The sequence below is a fragment of the Staurois parvus genome, unplaced genomic scaffold, assembly GCF_062004578.1.
Source record: "Staurois parvus isolate SC_StPar_1 unplaced genomic scaffold, SC_StPar_1.0 ptg000852l, whole genome shotgun sequence".
Lineage (NCBI taxonomy): Eukaryota > Metazoa > Chordata > Amphibia > Anura > Ranidae > Staurois > Staurois parvus.
In genome coordinates this window covers 431,789-456,926 of record NW_028318648.1, presented here as the reverse complement: position 1 = coordinate 456,926, position 25,138 = coordinate 431,789, and the positions used below count along the sequence as shown (strand labels likewise).

Genomic DNA, 25,138 nt, shown 5'->3' with positions numbered 1-25,138 from the left:
TTTTTCAATGTTCCCATTGACCTATTTCCCCCTCTCTGCACTACAGATGTTGTGTCTATTTGTGGATCCATACATATGTTAAGGTCACCCGCCACTATTAAATATCCCTTTCCAAAGTCCATCAATCTTCTCATAACCCCTTTCAAAAACATCTCCGGCTTCCTGTTAGGGCAATATATATTTGCGAGCGTACACTCAGTGTCCTGCAGTTTACCCTTCAAGAACAAGAACCTCCCTTCCGGGTCCACCTTTCTATCCTCCAGTTCAAACCTGATGTTTTTTGCAAATCCTATAGCCACACCCTTCGCTCTCTTAACTGGGGAATCCGCATAGTACCATGTCGGGTGGTGTCTAGAGTTCAGCTTAATGTTTTTTTTTAGCTCTAGGTGAGTTTCCTGCAGAAATACAACTGAGGCCTCTCTGTGCTGTAATTCTCTATATAGTCTAAATCTTTTACCCGAGCAATTTAATCAATTTACATTATGGGTTACAAAGCGTATTTCCTCCATATTTTATTTATCTTCTTCCTATTTTACCATTTCCTTTCCTCTTCCCCTTCCTTATACCTCTTCTCTCATACGAGATGTCAATTTTAAGGCCCCCTTTCCCCGCTTCCTCCCCGATTCTCTCCCTCCCGTCCACCCCCTCCTCCCTCCGCCTACCCTCCCTCCCTCTCCCTCCCCTCTCTTAATTAGGCTTTCCATTTGCCTACTCATCTTTTGAGGGTCCCACCCCCCCATTGATGCCCCCTCCCCCCTATTAGGCTTTTTGTTTGCCTATGAATCATTTGTGGAAAAGGACCCACTTTTGATTCCCACCTGGGGGTTCAGCTCCTTCCATGTACCGCTCACCTTTCCCCCCTCCTCCCTGGTGTCCCTCTATCTATTTGCTCTCTATTTTCTCTTCTAACTAGCTGCCATTCCTCTTTTCCCAACATATATGACTCTCCCTCCTCCTCTTCCCATCCCGGGATCTCTATTCTCTGCAGTTCAAATTTGTTACAGAAGTCTTTCATATCCTCAGGGGGATCTCAAAAATGCTGTGACTCCATCTCTCCAACCGATTAAACATGCTGATCGACCCCATCTATATTGCACATTATGTTTTTTCAACAGTTCCAAAAATGGTTTCAGTGACCTCTTTCTTCTCAGTGTCCCAGGTGCTATATCTGCAAAGATTTGAATATTTTTCCCTCCGTATTTAATATTTGATCTTCCTTTGGTCTTCTTCCATATCTCATCCTTATCTCCATAGTTATGGAATTGAACGATTATATCTCTTGATTTTTCTGGGCCTTTTTCTTGTTGGATCTTTCCTATCCTATAAACTCCATCCAATTTAAACGTCTCTGCAACAGTTCTATCCATTATGGAGTTCAAGATTTTGCATGTGGTCTCCTTTAAATCTTCCCCCTGTAACAGCTCTGGGACTCCTCTTATTCTAATATTTCTCCTTTCCCTATTTTCTTGATCCTCCATCATATAAAGCAGTCTTTTTTGTTCCTTCCGGGTATCTATTATCAATTTCTCTAGTTTTGGGATAATTTGGGTATGATATTTAACCGTTTCCTGTTTCTTCCACTCTAATTAACAGCTGTCCCATTTCTTTCCGAATTATCCCCATTTCTTGCTTTATTGATTTTTCCAGGTTTTTAAACATCTCCGCCATTTCCTTTTTATTCGGTATTTGCAAATCTTTTTCAATTTCTCCCGTCTCCATACCTTCCATTGTTTGTTGGCTATTGTTAACTGCTCCCAGGGAGGATCTTGAGCTATTATCTAAGCTTATTTCCAGGTCACTCCTTTCACTTATTTCCTGGGATCTTACTGGAGTCAATTTCCCCTGCGATGTGTATTTTTTTATCGTTACAGTTTGGATTTGGGAGTTCTTGGGCATACTTCCTTTGCTGTTTTTCCCTTTGTCACGTGTAGGTTTTTTTTTAGGCTTTTTAAGACTCTGGGGTATATATTTAAGCTGTCACTTCTTTCTTCTAATCCTCAGACCCTCTTTGGGAACCCCCTCCTTGATTCTTAAGCTGAATATCAGATGGCCTATAACACAGACTAAACAGCTATCACATAGGCTGATCAACAACTCTCACTCACCCTCCTCTATGGAGCAGCTTCAGAGTTGCAGTCCTGAGTTGTTTTATCTCCTGCGACCGTATCTTCAAGGGGGTTCGTTTGGGTTCCTTTTTCCTCTTCTCCTTGGTGCTGCACAAATTCTCCTGGGGACAGCTTGGTAATGACAGTCGGGCAGCGCTTCCCCCAGCCTCCTAGGACGCCGGCCGGTCTCTCTCTCTCCCAGCAGTCCACTGCGGCAGCCCACGTGGTGACGCCGCTCCTCCTTGTCGCCCGGCAACCCCACACTCTCTCCGGGATCACCACAGGCAGACCTCCGGAGAATGGCCGTCTCGACTCCCTGCTCCCAGACAAGTCACCGCACCACCGCCGGGATCTCCCCCCTCTCCAGGTTGGTCTCCAGCAGCCCACCAGCTCAGCTACATAGACCCTCAGGACACTTTAGGGAGGGTAGGTGGGGAAGGCTATCGGAGAGTGTCTATTCTCCACTCTCCTGCGCTGCCATGTTCAGGCTCCACCACCCCCCGCCCAAAAGGGGGTTTATCCTCTTCTTGGGATACTTTTTTGGAGGCTATTTCACTCCCCCCCCCCCCAGGAGGCCCACAGGGAGATGATGGAACGACCTATCTCCTGTGAAGAAATCAGGAATGCGGTGAAATCCCTTGCCTCTCGTAAGGCCCCGGGACCGGATGGTCTTCCCAATAATTACTATAAAGCATTCCCTGATATTCTGACGCCCCATATGGCACTGTACTTTAATTATTTGCGGGATGGAGGAATGGTACTCTCGGATGAAAATAAGGCATTCATCAGTGTCATTCCCAAGCCTCTCAAGGATGATGCTATGGTCTCAAATTACCTGCCTATTTCTTTAATTAATTGTGATTTGAAGATCCTTACTAAAATCCTGGCCCTACGTCTCCATAACTTCTTGGCCCTATATATTCATGATGGCCAATCAGGATTCATAAGCGGTCGACAAACATCGGTCCAAATTAGATGGACTATAGCTTTGCTGTCAGCTGTGCAGTCCAATTGGGATGGATCTCCACAAGAGGGAGATTCTACTACTGTCACTGGATATTCAGAAGGCATTCGACAGTCTGTCCTGGGACTATTTGTTTCGAACGTTAGACAAATTTGGGTTTGGCCCTTATTTTACGACACTGTTGCGGGCCCTCTATTCTACTCCGTCCGCTCAAGTTTCCATTCGTGGATATCAATCAGTCCCTTTTTCGATAGAACGAGGGACTAGACAGGGATGTCCTCTTTCTCCATTGCTCTTTGCATTGGCAATGGAACTACTTGCAATTGCTATTCTCGCTGATCCCACTATCTCTGGTGTTACCTGTGGTCAACGTGGTCATAAATGTGCCCTATTTGCTGATGATGTTCTTATGTACATATCTAATCCTTGAACGTCTCTACCTGGTCTCATCCATTTGTTTCATCGGTTTTCTGAGGCCTCCGGTCTTACGCTCAACTCATCTAAAACGGTTGCTTCAAATATCTCGTTACCCGATTCGGAGGTTCGATACTGCCGGGAAAATTTTGATTTTCAGCGGGCCCCTGGTTCTCTCCCCTATCTGGGGATTCTCCTCACGAAATCTATATCGACGTTATATAAGGCCAACTATCTCCCGCTTTTCAAACGACTTAAAAATGACTTACTAGACTGGAAGGATCTCTCACTTCCCTGGTTCGGTAGAATTAATTCTATTAAATGACCTTTCTACCAAGATTATTGTACTATTTCAGAACGCTACCAATCATGATCCCCAAACGGGAACTGTTATTACTACAAGCAGCAGTCTCTAGATTTGTGTGGAAGGGAAAACGCCCTAGGCTTAATAAATCTACCTTATTTTCTTTGAAGAGGCATGGCGGTTTGGGACTCCCTAATCTTTTAGCATACTTTCAGGCAGCCCAAATAGCACAGCTATCGTGTACCACGGCCAGGGGATATGTCCCTTAATGGGTTGGGATTGAGGCCCTTTCGTGCCGTCCATATGCTATTGGTACTCATGTGGCTTCCCAGTGGATTGCGTCGTCCTATTCTGTGTCCTACTCTATCCTACTCATTAAATCGCTGTGGGATAGATGGCGAGCTCGTAAACCTTTCTCCTCTCCGCATACCCCGTTGTTTGGTAATCCTGAGTTTGCCCCAGGTCTATCTTTCGCGAGGTTCCAGTGGTGGATTAATAAGGGGTTGTTACGTATCGGAGACTATTTAGATGGGGTTCATCCTCGGTCTTCTCATTATTTTGTGACCAATTATAAGATGCTTCGTGAAGAAATATTCCGCTATCACCAACTTTGCTCTTTTATCAAGAGCAAGCTTAGATTACTCACAGAACCTTGTGCGCTTACTTCTTTCGAGGTCTCCTGTGGGGCAAGTGGGATGATGCGTGGTCGTTTATCCATTATTTATGCTTCATTGGTTGATTCCCTCACAAAATTATCCTACATGACCCAATGGGAGCGGGATTTAAATAGTTCCTTAGATTTAGATACTTGGCGGAATGCGGCCCATACTCTATCGAAGATCTCTGTAAGGGACTGCCCGGCGGTACCTCTAGCAATCCACCGATGAGGTGCTTCCAGAATGCGGAATCTAAGTCCCAGAGCACTTGTTCACCAGGGCCCCTGATGGTGGGGGTGGACTTGGAGCGCTCTGCGACCAGGTCGCGACTACTGGGCACACCCACCACTAGTAGAGGTATCCGCCGAGGGCTCCCGCAGAGGAAGAGCCTGATGTGAGGAGGTTGGGAGGTCCCGACGGGATGGATGAGCAGGTGCTGGGTCAAACAAGCCGGGTCGGAAACCGTGGGGTCTGCGAGGTACAAAACAGAGGGCAGAGAGTAGTCGGTCACACGCCAGGTCAGGAACAGTATGTCAGAATAGACAGGGGGCATCCAGGAGACAGGTCAGGCAAGCCAGAGGTCAGGGCAGGAGAAAACAGCAAGGTCAGACAATCCAGGTAAGTACTCACAGTAATCAGGTAACACAGGAACAGAATAGACCGAACGGCATTCAATGACAGTTCAGGGCGATTTAAATACCGCGCCCTGCGCTGTCATTGGTGCCCGGCTCGTGCCTGCGTCACTCAGTGCGCATGCGTGAGCTTACCGCGGCCGGCCCGGACCTAGTGCCCGCATTCCTGTGTGAGGCGGCGCATTGCGCCAGCGCCGGGACCAGCGCCGCGGCGATCCCTGACATTGCCCCAGCCTACGGGCAACCTCCGGATGCCCACCCGATCCCTCCACCACGGGTGGTCACGAAGAAACTCTCGGACAAGTCTGGGGGCATGAACATTTTGGGCCGGTTCCCAGGAATTGTCTTCTGGACCGTAGCCTTTCCATTTAATCAAGCACTGAGTCTGGCCCCCCTCCTTCGGCATTTAAGAATTGCTTCCACCTCAAATTCTTCTTGTTCTTCGATGGTTACAGCTTCTGGGGGTCTGGACTACCGATCCGGAAAAACTGGTTTCAGTAGTGACACATGGAACACCGGGTGGATTCTAAAGGTTTCCGGGAGGATGAGCTCATATGCCACTTTATTGATCATTCGTTTCACACGAAAAAGGACCAACAAACTTTGGTCCTAATTTTTTCGATGGACACAACATTTTTAAGTTAGTTGTTGCCAACCAGACCTTATCCCCAGGTTGAAACATCAGTTCCCCTCTTCGCTTCTTATCAAAGGCCCTCTTGTTATCTTCCTGGGCTCTAGAGATGGCTTCCTGAAGTAGCTTATTATTGGTAGAGAAGGACAGTGTGTCTTGAGTAGCCAGAACTGCACTCTCGACGACCAGGTCAGGAAGAAAAATGGGAAGAAACCCGTAATTTGCAAAAAACGTGGCCTGCCCCGTGGCTGAGTGACTTGCGTTGTTATAGGCGAATTCTGCCAAGGGTAGAAGTGTCAGCCGATCGTCTTGTAGGAAGGACGTATAGCATCTCAGATACTGCTTCAGGGTCTGGTTAGTCCTCTCTGTCTGCCCATTGGTCTGTGGGTGAAATGCGGAGGAGAGGGAAAGTTTGATACCCAACGCCTTACATAAGGCTTTCCAAAATTTGGAGGTAAATTGAACTCCACGATCTGAGACGATGTCTTCTGGAACTCCATGTAATCTTACCACTTCTCGTATGAAGATTTGTGCTGTTTCAAGTGTCGACGGGGTATTCTTCAGGGGTAGGAAGTGAGCCATCTTTGACAGATGGTCAACAACCACGAGGATGGCGGTGTGGCCCTGGGACGGGGGTAGCTCGACTATAAAATCCATGGCAATCATTTGCCAGGGCCGATCGGGTATTGGCAATGGGCGTAGTAGCCCCCAGGCCTTATTTCTAGGAGACTTGTTTCTTTGGCAGACGGCACAGGACTTGACATAACGTTCGCAGTCCTTGGTCATATTCGGCCACAAAAACGAACGCTTGAGAAGATCCCGAGTCTTTGCCAAGCCAAAGTGCCCTGCCATCGGATGGTCGTGACAATGTCCCAGGACCAGTGTTCGGACTCCTTCTGGTACCGCGATCAACCCTTCCTTCCATAAGAGTCCCCCCTTGTTCTGGAGGGACACCCCGGATGGGGCTGACATGGTCACAGATGCGTCCTGCAATTTAGAGCGAAGCTCTGTTTGGAGAGCCAGAAAGTTTCCTGAAGAGAGAATGGTATCCGGCCTGGGCTCTTCTTCTGGGTCCTCAAACATGCGTGAGAGCGCGTCTACTTGGTATTCTTAGATCCAGGTCGGTACGTTATATGAAACGAAAAGCGGGAGAAGAAAAGTGCCCATCTTGCCTGGAGTGGTCGTAAGCGTTTTGCTGTCCTCAGATACTCTAAATTTTTATTATCAGTGAAGATCAGAATTGGATGCGTGGCGCCTTCCAGAAGATATCTCCACTCCTCTAGTGCTGTTTTGATAGCCAACAGTTCTCGGTCGCCAATGTCATAGTTTCTCTCGGCCGGGGTCAATTTTCTTGAAAAGAATGCCACTGGGTGTAAAAGTTCCTTCATGCCTTTCCTCTGGGACAGAATGGACCCCACTGCATTCTCCGATGCGTCTACTTCCAGCACGTATGGCAGTGACGCCTCCGGATGACCGAGAATGGGGGCTGTGGTGAATAAAGTTTTCAGGGCCTCAAAGGGCTCCTGGGCCTCAGGTGTCCATCTAAAGCGGATTCCTTGTTTGGTCAACTGCGTAATGGGGGAGACCAGACCTGAGAAGTTCTTAATAAACTTCCTATAAAAGTTCGCAAAACCAACAAAGCGTTGGACCCCCTTCTTATCTGTAGGAATTGGCCATTCCAGAATTGCTGAGACCTGAGGATTCATTGCGACCCCCGTGGTAGAAATGATCAGACCCAGAAAGGCAATACTGCGTTGCTCAAAACTACATTTGTCTGCCTTGGCATATAATCCGTGTAGGCGCAAACGCTCTAATACCTTTGCCACGTGTTCCCGATGCGTCTCAAGTGAGGGGGAAAATATCAGTATGTCATCGAGATAAACGACTACAAAAACATCCAGATAGTCCCTAAAAATATCATTTATAAAGTGCTGTAATGTGGCCGGGGCATTGCAGAGTCCAAAAGGCATAACCAGGTATTCAAAATGCCCAAAACAAGTGCGGAAGGCTGTTTTCCATTCGTCCCCCTCCCTTATGCGTACCAGATTATAAGCACCCCTTAAATCCAATTTTGTGAAGATGGCTGCGGACTTCAGACTCTGAAAGAGTTCGGGGACCAGGGGCAACGGATAACGATTCTTAATCGTGACCCTGTTTAACTCACGGTAGTCGATACAGGGTCTCAGGGATAGAGTAGTCGGTCACACGCCAGGTCAGCAACAGTATGTCAGAATAAACAGGGGGCATCCAGGAGAGAGGTCAGGCAAGCCAGAGGTCAGGGCAGGAGAAAACAGCAAGGTCAGACAATCCAGGTAAGTACTCACAGTAATCAGGTAACACAGGAACAGAATAGACCGAACGGCATTCAATGACAGATCAGGGCGATTTAAATACCGCACCCTGCGCTGTCATTGGTGCCCGGCGCGCGCCCACATCACTCAGTGCGCATGCGGCGATCCCTAACAATCTCGATTAACACTGAGGTTGTTGAATCCAACTATAAAACGCTACTTCAAATGGTATTTGGCTCCTGCTCGCCTATCCATAATATATCCTTCCGTGTCATCTAGCTGTTTCTGACGCTGTGGTCAAGAGGGTACCATGTTCCACGTATGGTGGAAATGTCCAGTTGGGAGTAGGTTCTGGATCCGCATATTCAATTTTATTTATTCAGTAACAGGAGTTAATATCCGTAGATCACCAGAAGTGGTTTTGTTCAATATACTACCCTCTGATGTCCCCAAAAAAATCGACTACATTAATTTTATATATGTTACTGGCGGCTCGCATTACCATAGCTAGAAGTTGGAAACAATCCTTGATCCCGCTAGCCAGGGTGAAACAAAAACTTAACTGGATAATGGTTAACGATAAACTGACGAGTATTGTCAATGACGATATGTCCAGATTTGAGAGGACTTGGGAGCCTTGGATTAATTACATTACTGTATCGCGAGAGTCTGGCAGTTGACCCCCCCCCCCCCCTCTTATTTCCTTTCTTCCCCTTAGGAGTCCTTTCCGCTTTCTTTTCTCTTTTTTCTCTCTTTTTCTATTTTATTTGCTGAATTATTTCTGTCACTCTTGGTTCATTCCTTCGGTTCAACTTCTGTTTATTGATTTATGAAATCTGTACGACTTGATGGTTATGGCACTCTGTGTGTATTTGTAATGCCATCTTTTGATAATCTTTTTGTGTGCCTATAAGTATTATGATTCTGCTTTTATATCTCGTTCTACCATGTAGGTGGGCTTTTTTGTTTGCCATCTCATTTTATGCATCTATATGCTTGTTTCTCAATAAAAATATTGAAATATAAATATGCCGTCTCTACTCCTTTTCATATTACTATCCTGCGTTCCCAAAATCTCCTTTCCTTACCCCTCTGCTCCACCCCAAAGATTACACATCTCACCCTCACCGGTACCATCTTCCTACTACTGCTCTCATCACCTCCTGCTGATACTTCACTCACCTGCTGTCTCAAACACCAGGACTGGAAGGCATTTACACTTGTGTATATCCCGCTTTCATGTTACTTTCCTCACCCTTCTTCTCCTAACCTCTGGGGATATCGCCCCAAATCCTGGTCCTCCAATATCTCATCCCCACACCAGCCACCCTCCTTCCTCCAGGAATAGCCGCAATCCCCTCAATTTAATATCAATCCCCATGCTCCAAAAAACCACCCTCCCTTTTTCATGTGCACTCTGGAATGCCCACTGTCTGCAATAAGCTCACCTCTGTCCATGACCTTTTTGTCTCCCACTCCCTTAACCTAGTAGCAATTACAGAAACCTGGCTTCAAGCAGCAGATTCTTCTTCTCCCGCAGCACTTTCCTATGGAGGCCTTCTCTGGACCCACTTACCCAGACCCAGTGGTCAGAAAGGAGGTGGGGTTGGTTTGCTTCTATCCCCACTGAGCACCTTTCAAGTCCTCCCTAACCCTCCCTCTCTATGCTTCTCTTCTTTCGAGACTCACTGCATTCGGCTGTTTTCTCCCATTACTTGGAGGATTGCAGTGATCTATTGGCCTCCTGGACCAGTGTCACGCTTTCTTGACGATTTCTCTGCCTGGCTACCCTACTTTCTCTCCTCTGAACTACCCACTATCATTCTTGGAGATTGTAACATCCCCGTTAATGTCAACAACCGGGCTACATCCCAACTCTTCAACCTAACCTCATCTTTTGCATTAGCACAATGTATACAGTCCTCCACTCACTCTGATGGGAATACATTAGACCTTGTTTTCTTCCATCTTTGCACTCCCTACAACCTCACAAAACACTCCCTTTCCTCTCTCTGATTACAATCTCATCACCTTCACATTGTCCTCATCTTCAAACCTTTATCCCCCCAAGCAACAAACAATTACCTGCAGAAACCTTCACAACTTGAACCCTGCTCCTTTCCACTCTGCAACTGACCAACTCTATGACAGAATCTCTCCCCTGTCATGCCCTCACCTAGCCACTACTGTCTACAGCAGTTTGCTTTCATCCACACTAGACTCACTTGCTCCTCTAACACAAAGCATCAGGCCCCAACCATTACAACCTTGGCAGACTGACGACACCAGAAATCTTAAAGGACAGTCGTGCGCTGGAGCAATTGCCCTCCCTGGACCCCACCAACCTGAAAAACTTAAGACCCATCTCTCTGCTCCCATTTACCTCTAAACTCTTAGAACGCTTAATCTACAATCGCCTGAGCTCCTATGTGCAGTCTAACAGGAATACCTGCAGATATATTAGTAATATAAGGGTTATACACTGCTCAAAAAAATTAAAGGAACACATTTAATGAGTGTAGCATCAAGTCAATTAAACTCGTGGGATATTGATCCAGTCAGTTAAGTAGCAGAGGGGGCTGTTATCAGTTTCAGCTGTTTTGGTTTTAATGAAATTGGTAAAAATGAAACGACACCCAAAACAGGAATGGTTTTACAGGGGAGGTGACTGACATTTTTTTTTCCCTACTCATCTTTTCTGTTTTTCATTAGTTTTGCATTTGCCTTGGGTCAGTGTCACTACCGGAGCATGAGGGGATACCTGGACCCTACAGAGGTTGCATAGACAGTCCAACTCCTCCAGGATGGCACATCAATACGTGCCATTGCCAGAAGGTTTGCTGTGTCTCCCAGCACAGTCTCAAGAGCATGGAGGAGATTACAGGAGACAGGCAGTTACTCTAGGAGAGCTGGACAGGGCCGAAGAAGGTCCTTAACCCATCAGCAGGATCGGTATCTGCTCCTTTATGCAAGAAGTAACAGGACTGAGCACTGCCAGAGCCCTACAAAATGACCTCCAGCAGGCCACTGGTGTGAATGTCTCCAAACAATCAAACAGACTTCATGAGGGTGGCCTGAGGGCCTGACATCCTCTAGTGTGCCCTGTGCTTACTGCCCGGCAACATAGAGCTCAATTGGCATTTGCCATTGAACACCAGAATTGGCAGGTCCGCCACTGGCACCCTTTGCTTTTCACAGATTAGAGTAGGTTCACCCTGACCACGTGACAGACCTGAAAGGGTCCAGAGAAGCCATAGAGAACGTTATGCTACCTGTAACATTGTTCAGCATGACCATTGTGATGGTGGGTCAGTGATGGTCTGGGGAGGCATATCCTTCGAGGGATGCACAGACCTCTACAGGCTAGACAATGACACCCTGACTGCCATTAGGTGTCGGGATGACATCCTTGGACCCATTGTCAGACTCTACAGTGGGTCCTGGGTTATTCCTGATGCACAACCATTTTGAGTTGCTGCAATAGAATTTCAGCAAAATGGACTAGCCTGCTGCATAATTTTTTCACTTTGATTTTCAGGGTGTCTTTTGAATTCATTCTTCTGTAGGTTGATATTTTCATTCAGGGCATCCTTACGTTCCTAATTACCCAGTCCATATCAGTATCCAGCATAATATTTTTTCCCCGTTGAGATCTGATGTGTTTATAAAGTGTTCCTTTTATTTTTTTAGCAGTGTATTTAACTGCATAAAAGGAAACAAAAAAAAACAAAAAAAAAATAAAAAGGGTGTAAAGTGTAGAAGATTCTCTTTTGTATGGTCTGCCTGCAAACGTTCTGCCAGAATTGCAACAGATTTAGATACACCTTACCAATATGTTCAGTATTTATGTTACTCTATTATTTCCAGGGAATGAGCAGTCCAAATGAGATTGACAAGCAGCCAGGGGCAGACTGACCATTCGGGCATTGCCCGAGGGCCCGGGGTCAGTAGGGGGCCCGTGAGAGGATCACTGTCCAGTGAGTGTGGGGAGCGGAGGAGGAGGCAGTCTCAGATCTCCACCCAGAAGTAGCTCATCTGTCACTTCACGTGGTGGCAGAGTGAGTCGGGTGAAGGGTCCGGACACTGTGCTGGTTAGGGTGCCAGTGGGAAGGTGAGAGGCATATCATCCATGGTGCGGGGTATTCACTGCACACACTCTGCACCTCCCCACCCCATGGATTATATGTATCAGGAACAAAGTCAGAGGTGATCGGTGCAGTGCGACAGTGACAGCTCCGATCTCCCTACATGGATTTCAATGAAGCAGCTGCGGGAGGGAGAGACTTCCAGCTGCCTCCTTGAAATCATGCAGTGAAATCGGTGCTGTCACTGTCCCTCCACTGCACCGATCATCCCTGACTGTGCATCGGATTTTCCTCATGGCCCCCCCTCTGTGCTCCTCAGCTCCCCCTTGCAGGTCCCTGATGCGTTGTCTCCCTTCGCAGGTCCCTGATGCGTTGTCTTCTCTGACAGTGTCCAGCCCCATCCTCCAGAGCAGAGGAGAGAGAATCTGCTCTGCCTCCCCTGTCCAGATTAGCCAGCAGATCTGTGATGCTTCTGAATGTACCAGGTCATCTCTCATCCATCCATTCCCTCCCTTTTCTTCCTTCCTTCCTTCCCTCCCTTCCCTTCATCCATTTCCTTCCTCTGTCCATTCCCTCTCTCCCTTTTCTTCCTTCCTCAATCCCTTCCCTTCTTTCCTTCCTTCCCTCCCTTTAGTTCTTCTTCCCTCCCCTTCTCTCTCTTTCCTCCCTCATTTTTCTTCCTTCCTTCCCTCCCCTTCGTTGATTCCTTCCTCCATTCATTTTCTTCCTTCCTTCCTCCATTCCCTCCTTCCCTTTTCTTCCTTACCTTCATTCCTTCCTCTATCCCCTCCCTTCATTTTTTTCATTCCCTCCCTCCTCGTCCTTCAATCATTCCCTCCTTTCTTCCCCCCTCCCTCCCCTTCCTTTCTCCCTCCCTTCATTCCTTCCTCCATCCCCACCCTTCATTCTTTCCTCCCTCCCCTTTCAATTCTTTCCTTTTGTTCGTACTTCCTTCCTCCCCTCCTTTCTTTCTTTCCTTCCTTCCATCCATCCATTTTCTCCCTCCTTTTTCTTCCATCCTCCTTCCCTCCCCTTTGTTGATTCCTTCCTCCATCCATTTTCTTCCTACCTTCTTTCCTTACCTTCATTCCTTCCTCTATCCCCTCCCTTCATTTTTTCATTCCCTCCCTCCTCGTCCTTCAATCATTCCTTCCTTTCTTCCCCCATACCTCCCCTTCCTTCAGTCTTTCCTCTTCTCCTTTCATTCCTTCCTCCATCCCCATCCTTCATTCTTTCATTTCTTTCCTTCGTCCATATATTCCCTCTTTTCTTCCTTCACCTTCATTACTTCGTCCATCCATTTTCTTTCCTTCCTCCATTCCTTCCCTTTTCTTCCTCCATCCCCTCCCATCATTCTTCCTCCCCTTCCTTCATCCATTCGCTCCCTCCTTTTTCCTTCCTTCCATCCATTCCCTCCCTCCTTTTTCCTTCCTTCCCCTCCATCCATTCCTTCCCTCCCTTTTCCTTCCTTCCCCTCCATCCATTCCTTCCCTCCCTTTTCCTTCCTTCCCCTCCATCCATTCCTTCCCTCCCTTTTCCTTCCTTCCCCTCCATCCATTCCTTCCCTCCCTTTTCCTTCCTTCCCCTCCATCCATTCCTTCCCTTTTCCTTCCTTCCCCTCCATCCATTCCTTCCCTCCCTAACTTCCTCCCTTCCCTCATTTTCCTTAATTCCTTCCTCCATCCATTCCCTCCCCTTTCTTCTTCCCTCCATCTATTCCCTCCCTTTTCTTCCTTCCCTTCCTTCCTCCGTCCCCTCCCTTCATTCTCTCCTCCCCATCTTTCCTCCATTTCCTCCCTCCTTTTTCCTTCCTTCCCTTCTTCCTCCCTCCATCTTTCCTTCCTTCCATCCCCTCCCTCCTTTTTCCATCCTTCCCTCCCATTTCTTCCTCCCTCCCTTTCCTTCCTCCCCTCCACTTCCTTCCTAACTTCTTCCCTTCCCTCCTTTTCCTTCATCCATTTTCTTTCCTTCCTTCCTTCCTCCATCCCCTCCTTCCTCCTCACTTCATCTATTCCCTACCTTTCCTTCCTTCCTTTATCCATTCCCTCCCTTCATTCTTTCCTCCCCTTCCTTCCAACATCCATTCCTTCCCTCCTTTCTTTCCTTCCTTCCTCCCTCTCCATCCATTTCCTCCCTGCCCTCCTTTTCCTTCCTCCATCCATTATTTTTCCTTCCTTTCTCCATCCATTCCCTCCCTTTTCTTCTTTCCCTTTCTTCCTCCATCCCCTCCCTTCAGTCTTTCCTCCCACCCCTTCTTCCTTCCTCTTTCTTCATCCATTCCCTTTCCATTTCCTTCCTCCCTCCATCTATTCCCTCTTTTTTTTTCCTTTCTTCCTCCCCTTCCTTCATCCATTTTCTCTCTTTCCTTCATTCCTTTCTCCATCCATTCCCTCCATCCCTTTTCTTCCTTCCTCCGAACCCTCCCTTCATTCTTTCCTCCCCTTCCTTCCTCCATCTATTCCCTCCCTCCTTTTTCCTTCCTTCCCCTTCCCTTTCTTCCTCCCTCCATCTTTCCTTCCATCCATTCCCTCCTTTTTCCATCCTTCCCTCCCCTTTCTTTCTTCCTCCACTTCCTTCCTCCCCTTCACTTCCTTCCTTCCCCCATCCATTCCCTCTCTCCCTAACTTCCTCCCTTCCCTCCTTTTCCTTCCTTCATCCATCTATTCCCTCCCTTTTCTTTCTTCCTTTCTTCCCTCCATCCATTCCCTTCCTTCCGATATAAGGGGATACAGGTTCTGTTTATTCATCCCAATCTAATGACAGCCCAAAATATACTAGTGCTCCCTGTTCACTCCCTACTGGCACTGTCCACTGCCACCACAAAATCATTGTGAAAAAAATACAGAAATAAATTGTAAAAAAAAATTGAAAAAATTAGATAATAAAAATTAAAAAAATTCTGACACCCACACCATTGCTCTACTGACACCATCCACTGGCCACCAGAAAGCATTTTGAAAGAAAATTCTAAAAATAATAAAATATTAATTTGTAAAAAAAAATTATAAAATTGTACAAAAAAAAAATACTAAACAAAAATGAAGAACTACTGACACCACCTCCTGACACCATACACTCCGCACTCCTCTCCTTGTACATACTACCCACTGTCATACACTCCATACTGTACATTCCCTATGTAACATTAATTCATTCTGCACTATATGTCATTTCAGACTCTATTTAACCACACACCATTTTAAGCCATACCCAATTTTTAGCGCAATTTAAAACACACCCCTCTTCTCTCATCCCTTTATCTATCTCTCACTCCTCCTCCTCTCTCTCTCTCACACACACCCCCCTCCTCTTTTTCACCTTCTCACTCCCCTCTCTCTTTCACTTCCCCCACAAGGCAGCCATTTTTAAACCTGGAAGAGCCCAGTGACTTCTATGAAAAGAAGCCGGGAACATTCATGCAGTCTTTGCTGCAGTAAATAATTAAATGCCCCTTCTATGCAGCTGAGCTGCAATATGTAGGTTGGGTGTTGTGGGTGTGGCTTGAGTGTAGGCGGGGCACAGGGGGCCCCCATTTTCTCTTACTGTCCGGGGGTCACATGAGTGGTCAGTGCGCCCCTGCAAGCAGCTGAGCAAAATGTTTATCAAAAAGAAAAAGATAGAATTTCTATAGAAATAAACACACACACACACACACACACACACACACATTTTAGGCAGGTTTGAAGAAAAGCTGAAAAGTAAAAATGCTTAAAAAAAATATATATTTTAAAGTGATTGTAAAGGGTATGCATGAAGGTAAAAAACCTGTTTGTAGCAGTGCCCCCCCCCCCCCCCCCAACAATTACTGGAGCCCCATCCCAATCCAGCAATGTCCATGAGAGCCTCCATTATCCAGGAACTCTCACTTCTGATTGGCTGAGACAGCAGTGGGAGCAATTGGCTCCCGCTGCTGTCTATCACAGCCAGTGAGCAAATCAGGCAGGGCCAAGCCGCAGCTCTGTGTGGATGGACACAGAGCCGTGGCTCAGGAGCACACTTGCTCGGGTGCCCTAATAGGAAGCTGTTTGCTATAGGGGCACCTGACAGGAGGGAGGGGCCAGGAGCACTGGTGGGGGACCCGAGAAGAGGAGGATCCAGGCTGCTCTGTGCAAAACTACTGCACAGTGCAGGTAAATATGACGTTTTTTCTTAAAAAAAAAAAAAAAAAAAAAAAAAAAAAACACTGCAAGACTATAGTACCACTTTATTTTACAAAATGCAAAGTAGAATACTGTTCATCAGGTTAATTCCTGCCTGCCCAGTGTGCATTTAACTGGGCTATTACTCCAAGGAGACACAATGATATGCCTAATCACTTGACCACTGATTGGCTCCTGGCAATGTGACAGCCAGTCTCAGCAGCTAAAATAATGATTACTTAGGCCCCATTCACATGTAGCGATTTGGGATCACAGACAGAATGTCTACAATTCTGCCCGCGATTCCAAATCTTATTGCAATTGTGGCAAAGTGTGCCATGCATGTTTAGGTGCCATAACATTTTAATTGGCACTTAAATGGAGTGCGGCTTTGCCATGATTGTCTTGTGGCAAATCGCAGCAATCTGCATTGTATGAAGTTTGCACAGTGCATTTTGCCAGTACTGCAGTGTGATTAGGAATCACTGGCAGAATCGTGGCGATTCTGCCTATGATCCCATATCACCAGATGTGAACGGGGCCTTAGAAAGCATGAGCTGCCTATGACAGCTCAGTCACTGTGCTGGGAATGTGCAGTAAGCACACTCTTAGCACATAAACTTCTGCCGTTTGGGTGTTAGGCCCAGTTCTCAGGTATTCTGCTTTGCGTGCCACCATTGCAAGGGCAAAGCTGTCCATGTATTTGAATGAGCTACCGGCCCTGCATTTTCTGCAGGGAAAAGATCCCTGTGCCTTTTTTTTTTTTTTAAAAGGGTGGGTGCATGGAAGTCTCATTGTGCTTTTGCACCATGCAATTCCATCTGTGGGGGAACTGCACTACATTTTTCAGTGCATGGGGGTGCCACTAAGATTAAGAATTAGTATCACCCTCGCATGTTTTCTGTGCAGCACCTCATACACTCCTGCACATATGTGGACATAGCCTTAAAGCTCACTTTCTGGCCACAAATGCTGATTACAATTACAGTCTATGTGTGCATGGACACGTAGGATAACATGTTGGGGAGTTTACTGGCTGTAGAAAGAAACATCAAAAGCTAAAAACAGCAGCTGTAAAACCGTCTAGTGTGCATGAGGACTTGTATGTGCAGCAAGAAGTTAAAGCGGAGTTCAACCTGAAAAAAAAAAAAAAAAAAATTCAGCAGCTACAAAAGCTAAAATGCCAATACTTACCTGTCCCTTGATCCAGCGGTGCCCTCACCACCGCTGGTTTCACTGGCCGTCTTCCGTCTTCTTCCCCTGGCGCCAGCATCCTCATTGCGGGCACCCGGCTGTAACAGCTTGCAGCTTCACAGCCGAGTGCCCGTTGCTCATGCGCGAGAAGCGTTGAGCTTTGTGAATGGCCACGTAATCTTCTGGGACCGGTCAAGTGTCCCAGAAGACTACGGGGGGGGGGGGGGGGGGTTTGAGGACAACTTCTGCTTCCGATCACGTAGGTCAGGGGTGTCCAAACTTTTTTCAAAGAGGGCCAGATTGGATGAAGTGAACATGGTGTGGTGGAGGGCCGAACATTTTTCCGTACATTCTTTGAACCATTACAATGAAATGCAAATAAATTATTTTATGCCAAGTTAATTGCAAACGACATACTTTTCATTTCATAACATTAAGATCAACTGACAGCTGAGTTTTCACAATGTATTGAAAATAAATTTAAAAAAAAAAAAAAAAAAAAAAAAAAAAAAAAAAAAAAAAAAAAAAAAAACTTACCTGCACTAATGTGAAGGGTGAAAAAGGTAGCTGGAGCTGAAGTCTCTGCTCAGCAGCAGGAGGGGAAGAGAAACACACTTCACGCTGGAAGCCCGGCCCTGACGTCACCGCCCTCTGTCGCTCCCAGCGCGGCGCAGTCACGCATGCGCACTGCTCTCAAGCAGAAGACTGTCTGCCACAGAAGGGAGGGCCGTGCGACAGCCGCATTTACACAGACCAGGGAGAACGCGCCGCAGTCAGGCATGCGCACTGCCCTCTGCTCTCAAGCAGAAGACTGTCTGCCATAGAAGGGAGGGCCACATTACACAGAGCAGGGAGGGCTGTTGGAGGGCCGTATTAAACTGACACCCGGGCCGTAAATGGCCCGCGGGCCGGACTTTGGACATGCCTGACGTAGGTGATCGCAGCAGAAGTGGGTACGGGTACCTGTCAAATTCGGGTACCCGCTAACCTAAAAAGGTGCCAATCCTTAATGGGGAGCGGGGGACAAAGGCTTAAAGCGGAACTTCCCCTTTTGGGTGGAGTTCCGCTTTAAGCTGGCATCTGCCGGTCATGCACATGAAATTCCAGCCATGTGTTATCCTTATCAATAAGCAATGGAGCAAAGGTAAAGTATGCTACTTAAAAACTGGATTATTTTGCTGCCTTGCATTAGAATTTAAATTTAAAAAAAAAAGGAAGAGGGGGAAGGACACACTCTATAAACATGACTTAAAATCTTTAGAATAATAATAATAATAATAAAAACCCACACACAAACAAAACAACACACACCTTTAAATGCATAGTGTATTTTAGCAGCTGAGAAAGCATGGTATCCCAGTCGTATTTCTCGACCAGTAACATAAAATTACAAAACTAAAATAAGAGCAAATAAACTGATCTTATAAAACACACACACTTATGCCAATAATAGCGACACATATTTACATCAATGAACAATAGACACATACAGAAGAAGTACACAAACTTGTAAGCATGCAAGAGAACTCTGTACAGACACAGCCTACAGAGCAGTAGTCCATTACCTGCATCACCAGACTGATGAATGGTAGGCGGCATTGCGAAGAGTCAGCTTGCACACGTAGCTGTCCGAACCAGAAGCACTTGTCTCAGAACTGAACGAAGATACCGTACACTAACTATCAACCAGATCACAGTTTATGCTCACTCACACTTTCCGTGACTGCGTCTAGCGTGCTCAAACTCTCTGAGCATGCTCAGTACAAGAAGCCAATGGGCAACGAAAGGTGGGTGGGATTTATTTTCCAAGCCTCGTATACTACGATGGGGGCGGGCGATTAGCGTGGTTGTGAAAGGGAATTTGAGGACCAAATAATGTTCGGAAATATATATTTGCGGACGCGTCTTGACAATGGGTATTTGTTGATACCGGTCTATTGCATACGATTCAAGCGTGGCGCACATTCTAATGGTTGAAATGCTGTGGTGCCATTCGTCAACCAATACATACAACCCCTATTTTTTTTTTTTAGTTAAATGTGTGTTAATCCAATATCTCATATTCCTGTTAAGTGTCTGTCTTACCATATACTTGCATTAACCACTTGCCTTCCAGAGGATTTACCCCCCTTCCTGACCAGGTAATTTTTTGCGCTGTGGCGCTGCCTTACTTTAAATGACAATTGCGCGGTCATGCAACGCTGTACATAAATTAAATGTATGTGCTTTTTTTCCTACAAATAGAGCTTTCTTTCTCTGGTATTTGATTACCACTGCATTTTTTATTTGTTGGGCCATCAAAAAAAAAGACAATTTTGGAAAAAAAACAATGACATTTTTCTACAAAACATATCCAATATAATTTAAAAAAACACAAATTTCTTCATAAATTTAGACCAAAATGTATTCTGCTACATGTCCTTGCTAAAAAAAAATCCCAATAAGTGTATATTAAATGGTTTACGTGAAAGTTATAGCATTTACAAATGGCAGCATGTTTACTGGAATTTCTCTCTTTTTTTGGTATACTAGTAATGGCAGCGATCAGCAGCTTATAGCGGGACTGCAGCGGACATTCTGATATTGGGTGGGAACTGACTTAATTGCCACTGACATCCCCAGTGACACTAGTACAATGCCAGTGCTTTTTATTAGCACTGATCACTGTGTTAATGACACTGGGCAAGAAGGTTAACAGTGTGCTGTGTGTGTTTTACATTGTGTACTGTTTTACTTGGGAGACATGCTGCTTTGTATTTCTCTACACTGCTGTGCTTTGTTGTTTACACACAGGTCTCTCCCCTGTGAGCATTGCCAACGATCACCAAGTACGTCCTGGGACCCGGTGATTGATATCCCCAGCAGCCAATAGCGGCCACGGGTAGGGCGGCACACACACATGCTCCCTAGCCGGAAATGCAAATCATGTTTATATTTGTGATTTTGCGCATCCGTACTGCCCAGTAGCAGTATATCGGCTATAGGGCAGAGGGCAAGCGGTTAAGCTGGGTACACAGCTTAGTTATTTTTTCGTTCAACCAGCAGAGTGAATGAAAAAAAAATCAGATTCCTTCATTCAACCCAAGTGAGGTGGATGCTGAAATCCTCCCGGCTGTGGTATCAGGGCCATATCTAGCCTGTCTGATGTAAAGGTGCAGTAAAGAAAAGGCCAGGGGGCCAGATAATGGGAGGTCAGCAAGCCAATGCAAAGAATCAGCAGGGCAGAGGATTGGGCCAGCAATATGTAGGGCAGTGAACAGGGACTATTAGTTTGTAGGGCAGTGTACAGTGGGTCAGTAGGGCAAGGGATGGGAGTTCAAAATGAAACTGCAGGATTTGGTAGGGCAGAGGGCAGGGATCAGCAGGATGGAGCCCAGGGATTACTGCTGGCAGGACAGGGGTCACTGCTGACGAGAGGACAGGGGTCACCGCTGACAGGAGAGAGGATGAGGGTCACCGCTGACAGGAGAGAGGAAAAGGATCACTGCTGACAGGAGAGAGGAAAGGGGGCACCACTGACAGGAGACAGAATAGGGGTCGCATGCAGGGCAGAGAACAGGGATCACTGCTGGCAGGCCAGGGATCCCCGCTGGCAGGGCAGAGGTCACTTCTAGCAGTGCACTCAGCAGATATTTCTCCCAGCCGGCAATAGCTCCTCCTCTCCATACAGCACATAGCTGAAATTGGATTCCATTACACACAGTCACAGTCTGTACAGTGTGTAGTCTGTTTCTGTGTTGCAGTCCTGAACTGTGAAAGACCCTGGTCAGAATAACAGAGCAAGAGATGGCTGGGCACAGCATCAGGGGTGTAGAAGTGGTTGGGGGAGGGGGGACAACTGAAATTTGGGGAGGCACAGCCCACCCCAGCACCCCAATAGATCTAGCTATGTGAGCTATTGTATTCTGACCGCAGGGACTCCTCCACTATCTGAATACACTGATCGGCACTGCAGCTATTGGCTACAGACCACTGGTCAATAAAGGTCTTCCAGCAGGAATGTTCATCAGAAGCCGGATTTTGTCAAACCATTCTAACCATACACAGATCAAAATTCAGCTGGTTCAATTCAATCTGTGTGTACCCAGCTTTAAGCTACATTTTCATGGGTAACTAGGCACGGTGCATCCTGCTGCTGTTCTTTCTACCTGTGAGCGCCTAGCTATGACTGCCAAGCCTGTACAATTTAACAGCTTGCTGCCCTGCTACAGTACATTTACTGCAGCAGGGAAACAGGTACAGGCATAGTAACATATATACTATATTGCCAAACGTATTAGGACGCCTGTCTTTACATGCACATGAACTTTAATGGCATCCCAGTCTTAGTGCGTAGGGTTCAATATTCAGTTGGCCCACCCTTTGCAGCTACAGTAAAGGAAATAAGTATTTGATCCCCTGCTGATTTTGAATGTTTGCCCACTCACAAAGAAATGATCAGTCTAAAAATCGAATGGTAGGTGTATTGTAACACTGAGAGACAGAAGAGCAACAAAACATTCAAATGAAATTAATGTCTAACAAATTATGCACTGATTTGCATGTTCATGAGGGAAATACATATTTGATCCCTTTCACATAACATGACTTAGTACTTGGTGGCAAATCCCTTGTTGGCTATCACAGAGGTCAAACGTTTTCCTGTAGTTGGCCCCAGGTTTACATCTCATGAGGGATTGTGACCCACTCTTGGCAGATCCTCTCCAAGTCATTAAGGTTTGGTGGCTGACGTTTGGCAACTCGAACTTTCAGCTCCCTCCAGATTTTCAATCAGATTAAGGTCTGGGGACTGGGTAGGCCACTCCAGGACCTTAATGTGCTTCTTCTTGAGCCACTCCTTTGTTGCCTTGGCTGTATGTTTTGGGTCATTGTCACGCTGGAACACCCATCCACGACCCATTTTCAATGCCTTGGCTGAGGGAAGAAGGTTCTCACTCAAGATTTGATGGTACATTGTCCCTTTGATGCGGTGCAGTTGTCCTGTCCCCTTAGCAGAAAAACACTCCCAAAGCAGAATGTTTCCACCACCATGTTTGACAGTTGGGATGGTGTTCTTGGGGTCATAGGCAGCATTCCTCCTCCTCCAAACATGGCAAGTTGAGTTGATGCCAAAGAGCTCGATTTTGGTCTCATCTGACCACAACACTTTCAACCAGTCCTACTCTGCATCATTCAGATGTTCAGTGGCAAACTTCAGACGGGCCTGGACATGTGTTGTCTTGAGCAGAGGGACCTTGTGGGCACTGCATGATTTCAATCCTTATCGGCATAGTGTGTTACCAATTGTTTTCTTGGTGGCTGTGGTCCCAGCTGCCTGTAGATCATTGACAATGTTTTGTGTTTCTTCCATTTGGGAACGATTGCACCAACTGTTGTCATTTTCTCACCAAGCTGCTTGGTGATAGTTTGGTAGCCCAGTCCAGCCTTGTGTAGGTCTTCAATCTTGTCCTTGACATCCTTGGACAGCTCTTTGCCATGGTGGAGAGTTTGGAATCTGATTGTTTGATTGCTCTGTGGACAGGTGTCTTTTATACAGGTAACAAAATGAGATTAGTAGCATTCCTTTAAGAGACTGTTTCTAATATCAGCTTGTTACCTGTATGAAAGACACCTGGTAGCCTGAAATCCTGCTGTATGATCAAATATTTATTTCCCTCATGAACATGCAAATCAGTGCATAATTTGTTAGCCATGCATTTCTTTTGAATTTTTTGTTGCTATTCTGTCTCTCAGTGTTACAATATACCTACCATTCGATTTGTAGACTGATGATTTTTTTGTGAGTGGGCAAACATTCAAAATCAGCAGGGGGTCAAAAACTTATTTCCTTCACTGTATAAGAGTTTCAACTCTTTTGAGAAGGCTGTCCACAATGTTTAGGGGTGTGTCTATAGCAGGGGTTTCCAAATTATGGCCTTCAGCTGTTGAAGTACTACAAGTTCCATCATGCCTCTTCCTCTGGGAGTCTTGCCTGTGGCTGTCAGAGTCTTGCAAGGCCTCATGGGACTTGCAGTTCCTCAACACCTGGAGGGCCATAGTTTGGAGAGCCCTGGTCTATAGGAGTGTTTGACCATTCTTCCAGAAGCACATTTGTGAGGTCAGCCACTGATGTCAGACAAGAAAGCCTAGCTCACAGTCTCCGCTCTAATTCACCCCAAAGGTGTTCTATCGGGTTGAGGTCAGGACTCTGTGCATGCTCTCTCATCCATGTCTATGTGGACCTTGCTTTGTGCACTGGTGCGCAGTCATATTGTAACAGGAAGGGGCCATCCCCAAATTGTTCCCACCACAATTTGGTACAGCATCAATCAAGTCACCAGATCCAGACCGATCAGCAGGTTTGGCCTGGACTTGCTGATCGGTTGTACCGAATCAGATATCATCCTGTGTCTGTGTTTACTGGACACAGGCAAAGGAAATGATGCATTCTTCTCTCCTGGAGCCCTTTTCGGTTCCAGAGAGGGAACAACAGGGCCAGGGCACAGCCAAGCACCATGCCTTTTTCACACTTTCATCCAAAGGCAGTAAAACAGCCCTTGAGCTTGGTTTTTCCAGTTGTTGTTTTATTAGGGGTTAACAGCTCTGATGTGGTCTAGGGGTATTTGGAATGTCCAATGGAACTGTACAACTTTGGAGGACAAACGTCTTGGCAAACAAATCAGCACAGTCTTCGCAAGCAGCACTTGGTCCTCTTAGTGAACCTCCTCAAACTCCAGATGAAATTCTCCTCCTCCACCTGGCTGTCTTGAGAATGTAAGCAAGGGATTCCAAGATCTACAGATTAGGTAGTCCCAGGGAGAACTAGTTGGGTATTACACTCCAGATGTCTTACCCACTGGGAATCCTCGGAGAAACTCCTGCATAATTTGTACTTCATGCCTGACAACTCCTCTCTCTGGATTATACACCGCAGTGCTGGGGAAACTGTGGCCAAACAGGAACACCCTCTTCTGTTTGGTGGTTCTGCCCACATATTACCAATTTTTGGACTTCAGTTTTCTCTCTAGCCTCCTCCATTATCAAATCTCCATTTCTACCTGATCCTAAAGTGGCACTATTATGAATAGGCATGGATTCCTGGCCCCCCAAATTTCAACCTGCTCTAACTCATCTAGCGGTCAGACTCACAATAGCAAGTTGGAAGCAAGCAACACCCACTGACATCTTAAACACTATACATACCCTAAATAATCATGCCCTCTTTGAACTCGTGTTCGCCAAAGCACATCTTCTAGACAAATTCCTTAAGAAGTAGTCCCCCTGGATAACCCATCCTTTTTCCAACTTAATCATATGAACCCTATTTGAAACCCAATTCTATTTATGAGCAAAGAATCCATCCCTCTTCCCATACGGCCTTCTAACAGTATAAGAGATTAATAACTTCCGTATTGTAATAGTTCCCCCATAATTTCTGAATTGCTATAGATATTACTATAGTCCCACAGATACAAACATACATTTTTGGTTGTCATACCTGCTTATTTGACCATGTTCCCTTATTCATCTCAGTAGAATAAGGAAAATAAGGGGCTTATAAATAACACGTATCGCTAAACGTACATTATCTGCCCAGTAACCAAAAAACGTACAGCAAAAACAAAAGAACCTGAAAAGAGATTCACAGAAAAGCGGTTACATAATGGACAGAATGCGATACTCAAAGTAATAAAAAAATTATGCTTTATTACCCAATGCACATATGGACAGATAAGGTAAATAC

General features: G+C 46.2%; 1 protein-coding gene across 1 annotated transcript in view; it reads right to left on the bottom strand.

The window, feature by feature from the left end:
* Window positions 1-19,157, bottom strand: part of LOC149443526 (methionine synthase-like) — a 157,899-nt gene extending 138,742 nt beyond the window's left edge. Inside the window, exon 1 of the mRNA XM_089655590.1 lies at window positions 18,981-19,157. Coding sequence (XP_089511716.1) covers window positions 18,981-19,014 — 34 coding nt within the window. The 5' untranslated portion in view covers window positions 19,015-19,157. The remainder of the gene's footprint in view (window positions 1-18,980) is intronic.
* Window positions 19,158-25,138: the final 5,981 nt, after the last annotated feature.